Source organism: Myxocyprinus asiaticus, chromosome 26 (assembly GCF_019703515.2).
Source record: "Myxocyprinus asiaticus isolate MX2 ecotype Aquarium Trade chromosome 26, UBuf_Myxa_2, whole genome shotgun sequence".
NCBI classification, from domain to species: Eukaryota; Metazoa; Chordata; class Actinopteri; order Cypriniformes; family Catostomidae; genus Myxocyprinus; species Myxocyprinus asiaticus.
The window spans coordinates 30619071-30638275 of record NC_059369.1 but is presented as its reverse complement, the minus strand read 5'-3'; the positions used below and the strand labels follow the sequence as shown (position 1 = coordinate 30638275).

At 38.5% G+C, this 19205-nt stretch overlaps 1 protein-coding gene across 1 annotated transcript in view; it reads right to left on the bottom strand.

The window, feature by feature from the left end:
* ryr1b (ryanodine receptor 1b (skeletal)) overlaps positions 1-18618 on the bottom strand; it is a 149659-nt gene extending 131041 nt beyond the window's left edge. Inside the window, exon 1 of the mRNA XM_051656671.1 lies at positions 18523-18618. Coding sequence (XP_051512631.1) covers positions 18523-18570 — 48 coding nt within the window. The 5' untranslated portion in view covers positions 18571-18618. The remainder of the gene's footprint in view (positions 1-18522) is intronic.
* Positions 18619-19205: the final 587 nt, after the last annotated feature.

The window sequence follows — 19205 nt, the reverse complement described above, 5'->3', positions numbered from 1 at the left end:
GCATCTCAAACAAGTGATGATAGATTTTTCTCAGAACTAACTTTTATTTTTAGCATTTTTTTATTTTTTACAATGGCTTGTAACCATATGTTCTATGAATATCTATTATTTTGTCATTTAAAACCTAACAAACATCATCTTGGGAAGTATTATGCTTGAAAAGTGTGCTTATGCTATATTTCTTTAAAATAAATGGCACTTGGCTTGATATTTTGTTATCTCATGTAATGACAGTGATATATTTTTAAGAATGACTAAGTGTCCAAATACTTTATGGGGCCACTGTAGCGACAAATAATGACAAGAAAACAGTGCATCTCTCACAAATACACAAACCTACACTCACCTGCACAAATTCCTCTCTTCTCGATTGTTTAATTTCCCTTTTCTGCCTTTTTTCTGGTATACAACATTTAACAAGACCTGAAACATTATTGCATTAGGTCCTTAACACGTTTTGCTGATTCAATTTCAACCATCTTTACACACTTCCTCCTCCTCCTCCTCCTCTCTCTCTCGCTCTGCCATGGGCCTTCCCCCTCTACCCAACATTGCTATTTTGGGTCAATGCACCTGTCATTCTCACATTCCCCTCTGCTGCTGACTGGCAGATAGTTTAAAGGCTCATTCAGAGTAGAAGAAAGTATCTGATCCCCCAGCCAACACAGAAAACAAACTAATTTCTCATCTCATTAACTACAATATTCCACCTACAACTATTTCAATCATTCAAACAAGTTACACAAAGTACTACTACTACAGAAAAGACTTAGAAAAGGACTTAGCAAGAGAAACAACACAATAATTTAATACATGGAGTAGAGTTATAAAAATGGTGTGCATAAAGTGGTTGATGATGTGGATATACAGTTAACTGGAATTTGCATAGAATGTGAGAAATTTGCCCACGGAAAACCAAACATCTGACAAAACTAAAGAATCTTTTGATATCAGGTCTAAAAATGGATTTAAAGCACAATGTACCACAGTGCAAAATTTACCCAATCTATGTTGATTAAACAAATTTGTACAACTCATTCTCACAGCCTGATCAACTTTACAGCACTATCCTATCTCTCCCAGTGCCAATGGTTTACATGAGAGGCACTTATGAAGCTTCTCAACGCTGATGCAGTTCCATCAACAGTTGAAAACATCTATAGAGCACTTAAACACATCTGCAATTTTATGAGTCATAATCACGACAGCACCAAGTGAATTCAAAGTTAGTATTTTCATCAGATGTAATGAACATGGGGTGGTTAAAAGTCTTTGTTTAGGTAAATTTAAAAAAAGCCTAATGAATCATTGTTTCAACTTTTTCAAGAATTTCACGTTGACATTAACGATTATTAAGTCAATTTGAAATCAAAATGTACCCTATTTTGCTTTCCTAACACATACGCTTGGTCTTATTGTGAATGATTCATGGAAAAAAAATTGTCTTCATAAATTAAATGTTACCTAATCCACCCTTTGACATGACTTTTATTTTGCCTGCCGTCACTAAACCCTCTTATTTTTTAACCTCTTCCCTGCAAACATATGATCCAAACATTTCCCGATGGAAAAAATCAAGTCCCATCATACTTATTTCTGATGTTGAATATCCTGTTTCACTCAGAAAAACATTACATTATGAAAGTAAAATGGGTTACAAATGGCATTTCAGACTTTCAAGTCTAAACTTGGTCAAAGAATAGCAGCAATACTTAAAAAGGATCAGAGCTATTCAAATATTTAGGCCTGATTTCAGTATCTTCTACAACTTTTACTCCAACAGAGAACAAAAGAAATTTTACTAAATCATAATTTAAGCAGAGGGTATTTAAAAGGATTCATTCCAGTCCCCACATTGACAACGAGTATTTTGACTTCATTAATACACACGAGTAAATGCATGAATAAATATTGTGAACATGGCAAAGTAATGAAATAAATTATCTTTTGCCATTACAAATAGAACGTGACATGAACTTGAATCAATTTTTTTAACATCAAATACTCCTAATGCAAAGTGTATAATTAAAAATATTTTAAATGATAAATGACTAATAAACTAAAAAAGTTAATAACTACTAAATAAAAAAATAAAAAAATGCAATTACTTTATTTAAATGTATTCAAGTTAGTGTCACGTAAAAGCTATGAGACTGGGAAATTTGCATTCTTATTTGAGTGATAAGTAATATATACACACATTCTGAAATACACATACACCTACTCGCACTGTAGCATTACAGTAATGGACTCAAGGGACATGCAAAGTTTCTGGCTGACACAACTGATTCTGGAAGCCTTATCTTTAAAGGCAAGCTGAGTAGTGGCAGAGGGAACACCTGTTAATTGTGTAAGATGTGGTTATGATAGAGCACATAAAACCTGGCTGTCTATGAACAAATACAGTTGAAGTCAGAAGTTTACATACACTTAGGTTTCAGTAATTAAAACTCATTTTTAACCACTCCACAGATTTAATATTTGAAAACTATAGTTTTGGCAAGTTGTTTAGGACATCTATTTTGTGCATGACATGAGTAATTTTTCCAACAATTGTTTACAGACAGACTGACCATCGTTATGTTTGGAGGATAAAGGGTGAGGCTTGCAAGCTGAAGAACACCATCCCAACTGTGAAGCATGGGGGTGACAGCATCATGTTGTGGGGGTGCTTTGCTGCAGGAGGGACTGGTGCACTTCACAAAATAGATGGCATCATGAGGAAGGAAAATTATATGGATATATTGAAGAAACATCTCAAGACATCAGTCAGGAAGTCAAGTCATTTTTATTTGTATAGCGCCTTTCACAACACACATCGTAAAGCAGCTTTACAGAAAATCGTGCATTTACAGAAAATGAAACTATAATATCTAAAATGTCTTAGAGTCATCATTGTGTAGTTTGATCAAATACGATTGATAATTGTGTTTAAAAATAAGTAATTAAATAATAATTGTATTTAGAAACCCAGTGAGCAAGCCGAAGGCGACTGTGGCAAGGAACACAAAACTCCATAAGGTGTTGGTTAATGGAGAAAAATAACCTTGGGAGAAACCAGGCTCAATGTGGGGGCCAGTTCCCCTCTGGCTAACATCATGAATATAATGCCAATATTACTTAATTATGTATAGTGCAAGTCATGGTTTAAATGTATTAAACTAAGTAAGTGTTAAGGGTCAGTGTTTAAACAAAGATTCTGTAAGAACTGTAAGATTAATGACTAATGTCTTTGAAGTTCATCCTGGATTAACTGCAGAAGTTCACGTAGATGCATTGTCCTTTGTTAGTTGGCTGATGAAGGGTTTTGTTGGCAATTAATTGATAGTCTTTGTATTTCATTATAAGAGTGTAGTCCATCATTAGACCAAGGTGATGCAGGCAGAGATCAGTGAGGTGCATCGCAGTTCAACCGGCCGGTAATTTTGGTGAGGTCTATGCTAAATCCAAGGTTCAGGCAATGGCATATGATGTATCCCATGTCTTATGGTTGGAGTTGGCATCAGTTCATCCTCTGAAGTCCATTGTAATAGACTGAAGTGATGTTTGGCTGGCACCGGCTGCATTTAGTCATCATCACTCAGAGACACGTAGCAGTGGAGTTCAACATGAAGCAGGAATGGAGTTGGATCCAGCCGGTTCTGGTGACCCCAGGATAGGAGTCCCGAGGTTGAGACAGGGATACAAATAGAATAATATTAGCATAGATGCCATTCAATTTATTAAAGAGTTTTAGATCATGATCAATGTTTCTGGTTTCTGGTTCTGGCAGACCTAACTAAAGAAGCCTAATTTTGAGTTAAAGGATAAATTAGGTGTATGACTGGCTAAACAGATGAGACTTTAGTCTAGACTTAAACTCAGTGAGTGTGTCTGCGTTCTGAACAGTGTTAGGGAGACTATTCCATAGTTTAGGAGCCAAATATGAAAAGATTCTACCTCCTTTTGTGGATTTTGATATTCTAGGAACTATTAACAGGCCAGAATTTTGCGATCGTAATGAACGTGATGGAAAATAGCGTGGTAGAAGGTCACTTAAGTACTGCGGAGCTAGATCATTCAAAGCTTTGTACGTAGTTAACAGAATTTTATAATTAATACGAAATTCTTGTTACATTGGCCACATATTTTAATACGAAAACATGTAGCCAATGTAACGACAATAAAATGGGGTTAATATGATCATATTTCTTGGTTCTAGTCAGCACTCTGGCTGCTGCATTTTGAACTAATTGAAGTTTATTTATTGATCTTGCTGGACATCCTCCCAGTAATGAATTACAATAATCTAGTCTTGAGGTCGTGAATGCATTAATTCGTTTTTCGGTATCAGCAACAGAGAGCATGTGTCGTAATTTAGCAATATTTCTTAGGTGGAAGAATGCTGTTCTACAAACATTGGTAATTTGATTTTCAAAGGACAGACTGGTATCACATATAACACCTATGTTCTTCGCTGTTGAAGTCAATGTAACAGTACATCCATCGAGAGTCAAATTATATTTTAGCGTCTTGATTTTAGAGGTTTTTTGTCCAATAATTAGTACCCCTATTTTGTCGGAATTGAGTAGAAGGAAATTTCTGGCCATCCAATCTTTGATTTCATCGATACACTCTGCTTATTCAGGTTTTGAAGAAATATAAAGTTGGGTATCATCGGCATAACAGTGGAAATGTATTCCATGATTCCTGATAATATCTCCCAGGGGAAGCATATACAAGGAGAAAAGCAGAGGCCCTAAAACTGATCCCTGTGGCACTCCATACTTAACTTTGGTTTGGTTTGACAATTCCTCATTTACATAGACAAAGTGGTAGCAGTCTGCAAAATAGGACCTAAACCATGCCAATGCAAGTCCACAAATGCCACCATAATTCTCTAGCCTATTCAAGAGAATGTCATGATCTATCGTGTCGAAGGCAGCACTAAGATCTAAAAGCACTAGAAGTGAAATGCAGCCGTGATCAGATGATAAGAGCAAGTCATTTGTAACTCTGATAAGTGCAGTCTCTGTAATGTGTTGTGGCCTAAATCCTGACTGAAATTGTTAATATATACCATTTCTCTGTAGAAATGAACATAGTTGGGAGGACATTACCTGTTCTAGTATTTTTATCATAAACGGGAGATTTGAAATCGGTCTATAATTAGCCAGTTCTCCAGGATCAAGTTGTGGCTTCTTAATAAGCGGTTTGATAACTGCCATTTTAAAGTTTCTTGGGACATGTCCTAAGGGTAGCGAGGAGGTAATAATATTAAGAAGAGGTTCTGAGATTACAGGGAATACCTCTTTTAAGAGCTTAGTTGGTATTGGATCTAACATAAATGCTGTGGCTTTTGATGTTTCGATAAGTTTTGTTAGCTCTTCATGACCTATGACAGCGAAGGATATAAGCTGCACATGAGGAAAATTATGAGACCCTGATTTCTGAGGTACTGTGACAGATGACTGCATTATTCCAATTTTTTTTTTCTGATTATTTCAATTTTATAATTCATTACTATTGTGCTGCGACAGAATATCTGGTTCAGTTGAGGCTTTATTCCTAATCAGTCTAGCCACAGTACTGAATAAACACCTAGGATTGTTGTGGTTATTTTCTATGAGTTTGCTAAAATATGCTGACCTGGCAGCTTTTAGTGCCTGTCTGTAGCTACAGACACTATCTTTCCATGCACCGTGAAATACATCAATTTTGTATTCTTCCACTTGTGCTCCATTTTCCGAGCTGCTCTCTTGAGAGCAGGAGTGTGATCATTGTACCATGGTGTGGGGCTTTTTTCTTTAATTTTCTTTAATCGAAGGGGGGTGACACTATCAAGTGTGCTACAGAAGACTGTATTTATATTTTCTGTTATTTCATCAAGTTCTTCTAGACTTTGGGGCTTATTGAGTGTATGAGATAGATCTGGAAGATTATTAGTGAAGCTATCTTTAGTGGTCGAAAGAACAGTTCTACCTAAATGATAGTGTGGTGCACATTGAGTAACATTAGCTGATCGCAGCATACAAGACACAAGGTAATGATCTGAGATGTCATCGCTCTGCGGAAGAATTTCTATAGTATCAACATCAACTCCATATGACAGAATTAAATCTAGCATATGATTATGGCGATGAGTTGCTCCTGTCAAATTTGTATGTCTCCAAGTGTGTTGAGAATATCGATAAATGCTAATCCCAATGTGTCATTTTCATTATCTATGTGAATGTTGAAGTCACCAACAATTAAAGCTCTATCTACAGAAACTACAAGATCTGATAAAAAATTTGCAAATTCACCAAGGAAATCAGAATAAAGCCCGGGTGATCTATATACTGTAGCAAGGGCAAAAGACAACAGAGTTTTTTTATTTATATCTGACGGTGTCACATTAAGAATTATTAGTTCAAAAGACTTAAACTCATATCCTGTCCTCTGAGTAACACTTAAAACTTCACTGTAAATTGTAGCAACACATCTTCCTCGACCCTTCATATGAGGCTCATGTTTATAACAATAACCTGGGGGAGTAGATTAATTTAAACTAATATATTCATCCGGTTTAAGCCAGGTTTCAGTTAAACAGAGCACATCCAAACTATGATCTGTAATTATTTCATTTACAATTAGTACTTTGTTAGAAAGAGATCTAATGTTTAGTAGCCCTACCTTCATATGATGTTTATCTTTAATTTTTTTGTTTTTTTCAAAAAAGTTTGACCTTAATCCAATTTTTTCTAAATTATTTAGTGAGAGTTTTGTGTTTGGTAGTTCGGGTAGTTTGGTAGTTCAGGTGATACAGTCTCTATGTGTTGTAGTTTATGTGACCTGTGTGACGTCACAAGGCAGCTAGCAGACGTTCAGATTAACCAGTTTGTCTGCTTCCTGACCTGGGCCCCAGTTAGTCAGATACTATCATTATTAAGACAATGAGCAAAATTACTAGAGAGGACAGTGGCACCTTCCCTGTAGGGATGGAGTCTGTCTCTCTTTAGCAGGTAAGGTCTACCCCAAAAACTCTTCCAATTGTCTATAAATCCTATGCTATTCTCCAGACACCACTCAGACATCCAGCCATTCAGTGACACTAATCTACTATAAACCTCGTCACCAAGACAAGCAGGGAGGGGGCCAGAGCATATTACAGTGTCTGACATCGTTTTTGCAAGTTCACACACCTCTTTAACATTATCTCTAGTGATCTCCGACTGGCGAACCCAGACATCATTAGTGCCGACATGAATAACAATTTAAGAAAAACTACGTTTAGCATTAGCCAGCACTTGTAAATTTGATCTGATGTCATACGCTCGAGCCCAGGAAATGCATTTAACAATAGTGGCTGGAGTCTCTATTTCCACATTCCTTACAATAGAATCACCAATTATTAGGGCTCTTTCAACATGATTCTCAGTGGGTGCATCACTGAGTGGGGAGAATCAATTGGAAACCCTAACAGGAACGGGAGAGTGGTGTTGCTTTGCTGAGCGAGTATGCCATCGAGACGTCACACAAACGCCCTGCTGCAGGGGCTCTAGAGCTGGAACCAAAGTGTGTGTATTGCTCGTTGTACTACCCGCATCCGAAACAGTATCTACCGGCTTCTCTTTCTCACTGACCTCCACTAGCATTCGGATGCATGTCTCTAACTCATTAACCTTCTCTGTCAGCCTGACTAAATCCTTACATTTATCACATGTGAATCTCTCACTGCTGATGGAAGAAGCTATCATAAACATGTGACATGCAATGCAAGAAGAAATAATATGAGCGGATGCCATGACTTACCACAATTGTTTGTTGTTGTTGGTTGTTCCTGAGCGCTGAGGGTTTGAGATCGATGTGAATCCCTCATGCAATTGTTTATTGTTATGCACTCATGCAGCCTGCCGTCAGCAACAGGAACAGGAAGAGTTGAAGCTCGGTTGCAAATGGGTCTTCCAAATGGACAATGACCCCAAGCATACCTCCAAAATTGTGGCACAATGGCTTAAGGACAACAAAGTCAAGGTATTGGTGTGGCCATTACAAAGCCCTGACCTCAATCTGATTTGTGGGTAGAACTAAAAAAGTGTGTGCAAGCAAGGAGGCCTACAAACCTGACTCAGTTACACCAGTTCTGTCTGGAGGAATGGGCCAAAATTCCAGCAACTTATTGTGAGAAGCTTGTGGAAGGCTACCCAAAACGTTTGACCCAAGTTAAACCATTTAAATACAATGCTACCAAATAATATCAAATTGTATCTAAACTTCTGACCCACTGGGAATGTGATGAAAGAATTCAAATCATTCTCTCTTCTATTATTTTGACATTTCACATTCTTAAAATAAAGTAGCGATCCTAATTGACCTAAGACAGGGAAGGTTTTCTATGATTAAATGTCAGGAATTGTGAAAAACTGAGTTAAAATGTATTTGGCTAAGGTGTATGTAAACTTCTGACTTCAGCTGTAGTCTGTTGGGGCCGAGGTGTAGATTTGTTCATCAGTGGGCAAAGCAAAACATAAACCTAAGCGAGACTGTTGCTTTACACAGTCAAGACAAGGAATCTTCTAAATAGCTCATACCCTAATCCTACTTTGGACACACTGAAAAAAAAAAAAGATTCACCATCTCTCTCTCTGTCCAAGAAGGGTCCCCTGTGACTGACTCCCCCTGTGACCTTCTCTGCATAACTAAAAGTGCTTTTAGATACTTTTCTCCTCATTTCCTCATTTCTGTGACTGATCATCACAGATTCTTTCTTTAGGGACAAAACTTACATACATATACAGCATTTTAAAGGCTGCCGGTCCCTAACAAGACAGGAAAAAAAAAACATATTTGATTGGAACAACATGAGGGTGAGTAAATGCTAACAGAAGTTATTTTCAGGTGAACTGTCCCTTTAAAGAGAAACACATCAGATAAATGTGAGCTGCAAAGCCCTGGATACTCAGATAAAATGAGGATAAAATGTTGCTCCAAAACGCCAGCCTCCAAATTGCTAATCATTTTCTAACCTTATCTCTCCTTTTGCCCATCTTCTATTCACTATTACTCAAGCACATATCAATTCATGTTCATTTATGAGTGATTACAGAGTCTAAGTCACAATAATAAGTTGCTTTTAAGCCTCATGAGCAAGACACGTGCACACACATGTAAAAACACATGCATGCCCTGTCCTCCCTATGGATTCAGGCAAAGACGAAGTAGGACACAGACTCTCTCACTCTCCCTGAGTGTCAGGCGCTTATAGTGGTGAAACTATAAAAGGAAACTGCTGTTGGAGCTTGGAACCTGAATACCCCCTGAAAAACACTCCAACACCACTGATGCTATTCTCACAACTCCTCTATCTACCCTTTATTTTCATCTCTCTGTCCTTAGTCCTTACACCATGTCTAAACTTCAAGTAAGAGATGTGTCGTGACTTGGCAAACAACGTTAATGTAGCCATCTTCATTCATTTTGATGGACATAATGAGCATTCTAGTTTGTTTTATTGCACCACTAGCAGTATTGGGGTGTAACTTTGCCTTTCTTATTATGTAAAATGTGGGGCTTTCCTTAAAGCAGAGGTCCCCAACCCCCGGGTTGCTACCCAGTACTGGCCGTGGTCGGGTCGCGAGAACATTCTGGGAAAAATGTCCCTGTGCAGCACTGATATACGCCCTTTGCCCTTTATGAGGCGCTATCCTAATTTACATAAAAGGCGCAATTTCAGAAAACATCAGTTCCACTCTTCCTATAGATTAAGTTAATTTTTACAAACAAATGCTCCGCCCTGCCCTTTCCGTGTTCTTTTTTTGCCCAGAAAAGAACTGCTGTCTATGGGCGCTTCGCTCAAATTGTGCTGAAACTGCCCAAAAAGTGCTGTTTTGGGGGTTGAAACACCCCGTTTCCCACAGATTATTGGAGATTATTGCTTCTTTAAATTTCCACCAGATTGTTGCATCATAAAAACACAGGATTTTACATACATGATGATAATTCACAGATCACCATCATTGTTATTGCATCTGCTCTATTAGACACAATTGACCCGCAGCAGCTGTTGGTGTATATGAACTTTTTTATGAAGAAATCACGCAAACTCTGATCGCAAACGGCTGTTTTTAATTTCCAAAGTGCTGCCGCTGTGACAGATATGAGGTCAAATATGATCTAACCATTATATGCTCAAGACCACCATGTACGATATAACAGGAGGAACAGATCCTGTCTCCACCACTGCAGAACATGGACTACTGTTTGTGAAAGGATAAGTGAATAAAAATAATGTCCTACTTCTAAAATTATGTCTTTGCATTTTATTTTTTTAATTTATTTTTTTAATTTTTTTGAATGCAGTAAATAATATTGTTTAATCGAAACAGCTGTTATTAAGTTTTGATATGGAATATGATCATACTGAAGTAAGAATATTATTATTTATGCTTTTGTATGTGGGTTAATAATTTAAGCAGTAAAGACACATATTGCATGTCTAGTGGTAGTTTTTATTTTTATATATCACATTTCTTAGGCTTTAGAAGTGTGTTAAACATGTGAGGATGTGTATTCACCAATCTGTTACATGTCTGACATGATCATATTTAAACTTGTTTTGTCGATATTTCAGAAAAGAACCCACATACTTTCTTCACTCTAAACCATAGATATTGCTTTATAATAACTTTTATTAACATTAAAATAAATTTTTACATTCTATTAAGCTTAAAAGATTATTTAAACTGCAGTGCTGCCTATTTCCACCATTGAAATCTGCTGCTCGTAAGAACCTGGAAACGGGGTTTCCTGCGGTGTGACATCAGAGTAATTTAATCTATAGCCAATGTTAACATGAGTGTGAAACTAACGTCATCAGCAAAATATGTAGCTTAAAGGAATAGTTCACTCAAAAATGAAAATTCTGTCATCATTTACTCACCCTCACGCCATCCCAGATGTGTGTGACTTTCTTTCATCTGCTGAACACAAATGAAGATTTTTAGAGAATATCTCAGCTCTTTAGTTCCATACAATACAATACAAGTGAATGGGTGGGTGCCAAAATTTTAAAGCACCAAAATCTACATAAGGGCAATGTAAAAGTACTCCAGACGACTCCAGAGATTAAATCAATGTCTTCAGAAGCAAAATGATAGGTGTGGGTGAGAAACAGATCAATATTTAAAGGTGCACTCAGTTATTTTTTCCTCATTTAAAAAAGATGTACTCCTTAAGAAATTAATTGTAATTTTGAAACCAATGTCTAAAATCATGACCACTTACATTAAAGACTCCTGTCATATCAGTAACCTTATAAAAGCTATATTATTCTACATGGGGAGGGTCCGCACATGGGGGCTGCCATGTTAGAATCATATGACCAGCTGAATACTACTCGCTTAATCTCAGTAACCGTCCAGTTATTTGACACTTTCACTCATTGATTTAGTTAATCATGGCTGGCTGTGAATAGTGAAATTCTACAATGACATCAGTAAATGAAAACTATTGCGTTTGAATGATGCTGCATCCACGCCACTAGGTGTCACTGTAAGTCCAAGACAACGTCAACAAAAACTTACTGAGTGCACCTTTAAGTCCTTTTTTTAATATACATTTTCCTCCCTGCTCAGTCAATCTCCATTTCAGTTTCACTTTCTCATTCGTCTTAATGCTTACTGCACGCTACTGGGCAGAGAGGAGAATTTATGATAAAAATGACTTAAATATTGACCTGTTTCTCACTCACACCTATCACTTCGTGTCTGAACACATGGATTTAACCACTGGAGTCTTATGGATTACTTTTATGCTCCCTTTATGTGGAATTTGGAGCGTCAATATTTTGGCACCCATTCACTTCCATTGTGAGGACCTACAGAGCTGAAATATTCTTTTTAAAATCTTCATTTATGTTCTGCAGAAGAAAGAAAGTCATACACATCTGGGATGCCAGGAGGATGAGTAAATCATGAGAGAATTTTCATTTTTGGGTGAACTATCCCTTTTATAAACATATTGAATATCATCCTGATGAAAATCTGAAACTGCAAATAGGTTTCTTTGAAGGTTAGGTTTAGGGTGGGGGATATAAAATACCATTAGCTCAGTATAATAACAAAATAAAAGTCAAAGGAAAGTCTCCACCATGAAAGAAGAAGAAAAAAAACAACAACAAAAAAAACAAGCATGAGTGTGTGTTCTTTGAGTCTAGGGGTATTATGTTGGCCAGACCAGGGTCAATGTGTGTATGAATGCCTGTTAGAATCAGAATCAGAATGAGCTTTATTGCCAAGTATGCTTACACATACAAGGAATTTGTCTTGGTGACAGGAGCTTCCAGTACACAACAATACAAAAACAGCAACAAGACTTTTAAAAAATAATTAAAATTGAATAAAAAATAGATAAATATTGAAAAGAAATAAGTATATATAGAATACACAATAGACAATACACACACACACACACACACACACACACACATACACATATACATACATACATACACACACATATATGAACCAAACCAGACAGTTATTGAAGTGCAGAGGACAGACTCAATGACCGCTGAGTAGAACTGTATCAGCAGCGCCTGTGGCAGGTTGAACTTCCTCAACTGGCGAAGGAAGTACAACCTCTGCTGGGCCTTTTTCGCAAAGGAGTCAATGTGGGTCTCCCACTTCAGGTCCTGTGAGATGGTAGTGCCCAGGAACCTGAATGACTCCACTGCTGCCATAGTGCTGTTTAGAATGGTGAGGGGGGACAGTGTTGGTGTGTTCCTCCTAAAGTCCACTATCATCTCCACTGTTTTGAGCATGTTCAGCTCCAGGTTGTTTTGACTGCACCAGACAGCCAGCTGTTTAATCTCCCTTCTGTATGCAGACACATCATCATCTCGGATGAGGCCGATGACAGTGGTGTCATCTGCAAACTTCAGGAGCTTGACAGAGGGGTCCTTGGCGATGCAGTCGTTGGTGTAGAGGGAGAAGTGTAGTGGGGAGAGCACACATCCCTGGGGGGCACCAGTGCTGATTGTACAGGTGCTGGAAGTGAATTTCCCCTGTCTCACAAGCTGCTGCCTGTCTGTCAGAAAGCTGGTAATCCACTGACAGATAGACGTGGGAACAGAGAGTTGGTGTAATTTAGTCCGGAGAATAGCTGGGATGATGGTGTTGAAAGCCAAACTGAAGTCCACAAAAAGGATCATTGCATATGTCCCTGGTCTGTCCAGATGTTGCAGGATATGATGCAATCCCATGTTGACTGCATCATCCATAGACCTGTTTGCTCAATATGCAAATTGAAGGGGATCTAGAAAGAGTCCAGTGATGTCCTTCAGGTGGACCATCACCAGTCTCTCAAATGACTTCATGACCACAGACGTCAGGGCGACAGGTCTGTAGTCATTAAGTCCTGTGATTTTTGGTTTCTTTGGGATGGGGATGACAGTGGAAAGTTTGAAGCAGCATGGGACTTCACACTGCTCCAGTGATCTATTGAAGATCTGTGTGAAGATGGGGGCCAGCTGGTTAGCACAGGATCTAAGACATGCAGGTGAAACACCATCTGGGCCCTGTGCTTTCCTTATCCTTTGTTTTTGAAAGACGCGGCTCACATCATCTTCACAGATCTTAAGTGCAGGTTGAGTAGCAGGAGGGGGAGGAGGGGGGTTGCAGGAGGTGTTGGTGTTTGTGTGAAGTGAAGGTCAGAGTGGGTGTGGGGTGTGAGATTGGGCCTTTCAAATCTGCAGTAGAACACATTCAGGTCGTCAGCCAGTTGTTGGTTCCCCACAGGGTTGGGTGTAGGAGTCCTGTAATTCATAAGATGTTTCATGCAACTCCACACTGATGCAGGGTCGTTAGCTGAAAACTTGTTTTCCAGCTTCTCAAAGTACCTTATTTTAGCCACTCTGATTACCTTATTCAGTGTGTTCCTGGCCTAATTGTACAAGACTTTATCCCCAACTCTGTAAGCATCCTCTTTGGCCTGACGAAGCTGCCCGAGTTCCGCTGTAAACCATGCTTTGTCGTTGTTAAATGTTAAATAAGTCCTAGTAGGAATGCACATACCCTCACAGAAACTGATATATGATGTAACAGTATCTGTGATCTCGTCCAGGTCTGTGGCTGCAGCCTCAATAACACTCCAATCAGTGCAGTCAAAGCAGGCTTGTAGTTCCAGCTCTGCTTCGTTGGTCCATCTCTTTACAGTCCTTAATACAGGCTTAGCAGATTTTAATTTCTGTCTGTAGGTTGGAAGAAGATGAACCAGACAGTGATCAGAGAGTCCCAAAGCTGCTCTAGGGACAGAGCAATATGCATGCTTTTTTGATGTGTAGCAGTGATCCAGTATATTTCTGTCTCTGGTGGGGCATGTAATGTGTTGTTTGTATTTGGGCAGTTCACATGTGAGGTTTTCTTTGTTAAAATCCCCAAGAATAATAATAACTGAGTCCGGGTATTGTTGTTCTGTGTCTGTGATTTGATCAGCCAGCTGTTGCAGCACCGCATTCAAACACGCGTTTGGCGCGATACACACACTCACCAGAATAAACGAGGAAAACTCCTGCGGCGAGTAGAAAGGCTTACAATTAATAAAGAGCACTTCCATATTAGGACAGCACATCTTCTTTAACGTTGTTACATCTGTACACCAACTTTCATTGATGTAAAAGCATGTTCCACCGCCTCTCGTTTTCCCCGTTAACTCCACGAGGCGATCCATTCTGAACAGCTGAAAGCCCGGCAGATGTAATGCACTGTCCGGAATGGCTTCACTCAGCCAGGTTTCTGTGAAGCACAAGGCAGCAGAGGTTGAAAAGTCCTTGTTTGTGCGGGTGAGGAGATGTAGTTTGTCCGTTTTGTTAGGGAGAGAGCGGAGATTCGCAAGATGAATGCTCGGCAGTGTTGTTCGAAAGCCCCGCCAACGGAGCTTGACCAGCACGCCTGCTCGTCTTCCTCGCCTGCGTCTCATAGAGCGTTTAATCAACATAGCCACGCCTCTGACTAAAATGTCAAACAAAACGTCAGAATATTCAAAATCCGTGAAAAGATTGACTGGTATATGCTGTCGAATGTTCAGCAGTTCGTCTCTGGTAAAACTGACTGGAAAAAGATTACTAAACACAGGACAAACAAACAAAAACAACAAAACAATAGAAGCGCTCCACACCGAGGCGGCCATCCGCGGCGCCATCATGATGTATATAGGCTGTATTGATTGGATAATAAGAAGCTGTCTTTCAAGTTTTGCACACCATCTGACACTGAACATCAGGTGGAGACAATTAAACACTTTAGAAACTAAATACTGTAAATTAATTATCAATTTATCCATGAGAGCATAAAGAAAGCCACTGGTAAAAGACCACTGTTCTTAGCTTTCATTTGGAAACTTCTGATGCCTGCAAATAATAGCTTTCAAATCAGACAAAACAATCTCTACTAGTCAACTAGTTACCTTCCCAGAGACAATACAAAAATGTCTGTTTATGCACGTATGCAATACAAAGCTCTGTTTTGGTGTCTCGCGAGGAATATAAAAAGTTGACCTTTGATCATTAAGGCCTGAGGGATTCTTTGCAGCATTTTCATCCACATCACTCTCTTATTAGCTTTCCTAAAAGAGGCATAGGGTGTATTACCTTTACCCTAATGTGGTATCTGTTGTTCTGAGTGGACAAATGGATTGAAAGCTTTCCAGACAGATGTTTCAACAATGTTGTTAAGCAATTTCATAAGGGATAATGTAGTCAGAAAAAGTCAGAAGGTCATTATCACAAAATAAACCCTGAGTCTGATCAAGACCACGGCGCGGATACAGATTAGCGGTCGTTATAGAAAAATATTGCTTATTTATTGTGCTTTTTTGTGACTGTCTTAAAGCAATAGTTAACTCAAAATATGAAAATTCTCTCATAATTTACTCACCCTCATGCCATCCCAGATATGTATGACATTCTTTCATCTACTGAACACAAACAAAGATTTTTAGAAGAATATCTCAGCTCTGTAGGTCTTGCAAGTGAATGGTGATGAACTTTGAAGGTAAATGCAGCATAAAAGTAATCCATACAACTTCAGTGGTTAAATCCATGATTCAGAACCAATATGACAGGTATCAGATATAATTCTCCACTTTCACTTTCACATTCTTCTTCTTTTGTGTTTTGATGATTCACATTCTTTGTGCATATCGCCACTGACTGGTCACGGCTGGTCAAAGGTGGAAATGTTTTGTAAAAAAAGACTTAAATATTGATCTAATTCTCACTCACACCTATCATTTCGCTTCTGAATCATGGATTTAACCACTGACGTCGTATAGATTAATTTAATGCTGCATTTATTTGCTTTTTGGAGCTTCAAAGTTCTGGCCACCAGCCATTTGCATTGTATGGCCCTACAGAACTGAGATATTCTTATCAAAATCTTCACTTGTGTTCTGCAGAAGAAAAAAGTCATACACATCTGGAATTGCCTGAGGGTGAGTAAATGACGAGATAATTTTCATTTTCATTTTCATTTTATTAAACAAACTCAATTCCTGCTTCTTTGTTTCCTTTTCGAAATTTCTGTTCTTTCCTTTTCGCTTTCTCTCACTCACTCACTCACTGACTCACTGACTCTGTCTGTTTGTCTGTCTTTCTTTCTTTCTTTCTTAAACTGTTAGCTCAATATTTATCACTAACTTTAAATTCCTGGTCATCTCCCTTCTTTATACCTGTCCTTTTTTATTCTTTTTTTTATTATTATTCTATAGATGGTCTAAGCAGGCCTTCCTTTGCCCTGCTCTTTCTCTCACTATCTCAGTTTGAGAGATCAGGGGCAGAGGCCAGCTGTCCTCCCTCAAGGTGCAGGCCTGCATGTTGTGTCTTCCTCACCCATTCGAAAAGTCTCGTCTTTCCTAATGTAAAAATAGATAACGATGCAAAGAGATGCACCAGCCGCTGTCTATCCACACACAGTCACATATATCCTTCAACTATCCAAATGACAGATTCTTCAAGCAAAAAACAGGGGAAATTAATTTACAGTCAGCAATGAAAAAAGCAGGGCATGTCCTTCATTAAAGATGCTGTCCATCACTGAGTTTTTAGGCAGACTATCAAAGTCCATAAGCAGGTCAAAAGACATGTGGGCCACCATTAAAAATAGTCAACTAAATACAGGGTGAGAACCAGGCTTGCAAAAATGTCCATCGCAAGTTGTCCAAAAGACCCAGTGTAGAAGAACAGTTACAATTTAATAATAATTTAATATAAGCAAAGTGCAAATAGCATTATATGTTACTTACACTAAATGTAAATAGCAACAAAAGTATCTTCTTTGCACTAAGTGCAAATAGTGTTAGATGCTATACTATTTGCACCCTTAATTTAATACTACATTCAGTATAAGGGCATCACTGCAGCTTGATAATTGTGTTTATTGAGTCCAACAGACACCCTACACCAATCCCTACCCCTAAACCTAACCTTCTTTTACTAAAATTAACCATGACTTTACAACAGTAACCATAGTATTACCATGGTATTTTGTAGTAAAACCAAAGTAACCACAAAATTAAACATGATTACTATATTAACTCTATTTAATATTACTGAAGTAACACCATGGTTAATTGCATTAAAACTATAGCTTCTGCACACAAAACATGGTAATTACAATATGTAGTACAACCATGTTTAATTTTACCCGGATCAAACCTTTCTCTCAACTTCCTGACCTTCACCGTGATCAAATCATTGCGAGGAAATCAACCTTTATATTCATTTTTATTTATTATTATAAGTACTATTAAAGGAAACATTTAGTTTGTCTTCAATTACTATGTTTCCATCAGACTACTGGAGTGCAAATAGCCGTGCTGTGTGGCAGGTGCTATTTACACCTTGTGCAAACAGTCATTTAATATAATTTAATAAACCAGCCAATCTGAAGAAACCACAAGAGTTTGGAACGGGAATACAACATCTAAAAATATCACTTGGGGAGGCAGCATGGTGTCAAGTGCATGACAAATAAATGAGCATGCACACTTACAGAGTAAAAGCAAATGAACAGATCTTCAAGCACATACACATGCAATAACATTCCTAACATTTCTATTAGATTGATTCTGAAGAATTGTTTAAAACTCTCATTAATAGGATAAATCACCCAATAATGAAAATACTGTAGAAGCCTAATTCATGCACCCTAATGCCGATCCAAAACAGTATGACTTTTTGTCAGTGGAACAAGACAAGAGGTGTTAGTCTCAGCCTCAGTCACGATTCACCATTCATTGCATCTTTTTTTTTCATGCAATGAAAGTCAATGGAAACTGGGAACATTCTGTCTAACATCTCCTTTTTGTGTTCCACGGAGGGGAAAAAAGTAACTCAGGCTTGGAATAACACAGGGGTGAGTAAATTATGACAGAATTTTCATTTTTAGGTGAACTATTTCTTTATGATTCAACTTTAAGCCCTCGCAGACCAGCAGTCCATTAAAAAAACGATCATTAAATCAGAGCAGGTTCAACCAACCACGCGGGACAGCAGGTATCACTCACCGTTCGTAGGAACTGTATCTCCTCATCTCCCCCCTCTCCCTCTGCCATCCTTCTCCGAGGGTTATTTGCAGCTCCTCAGGAGAAATCAGACAATCCTTTCCGTTTTGTCTTCTGTGTATATCAGTGTGTGTGCGTGTGTCTTTCTCTCTCTCTCTCTCTCTCAGTGTGTGTGTGTGCTAGAGGACAGCATGAGTCCTGTAGCTCTCACAGTGGAATGAGAGAGAGTGACAGAAGATTCAGTGCTGCTCCTGTCTCTCTCACGCTCTCTCTCTCCCTCTCTCACCTTCTGCCTCAGATCCTGAGGATGGTGCTGTACCTCCTTACACATTCACACCCCTCCCCTGCACAACCATATTTGCACAACTGGCCCACCCCCTTTCTCAAAAACTGATCCTCCTACAAGTCTAATGAACTATAAATGGAAAATGTGTATGTGAGCAACTGAGCATGTGTCTGGAGGTTCTAAGACATTAGAACACACACATACATATTCATAAATTACATTTGATTTCATACAAATCTGATTTGTTTAGTTTTTCAGGACCAGTGGTATCCCATGACAGTATTTGTAAAAACACACAGCAAACAGCTTAAACAGAGAGTCGTCCAAATCTGAGGAGAATGCAGCCGGATATGGGGTACACATGTGTGCTCAGCACTCGCTGTGACTCAAACAGAATACC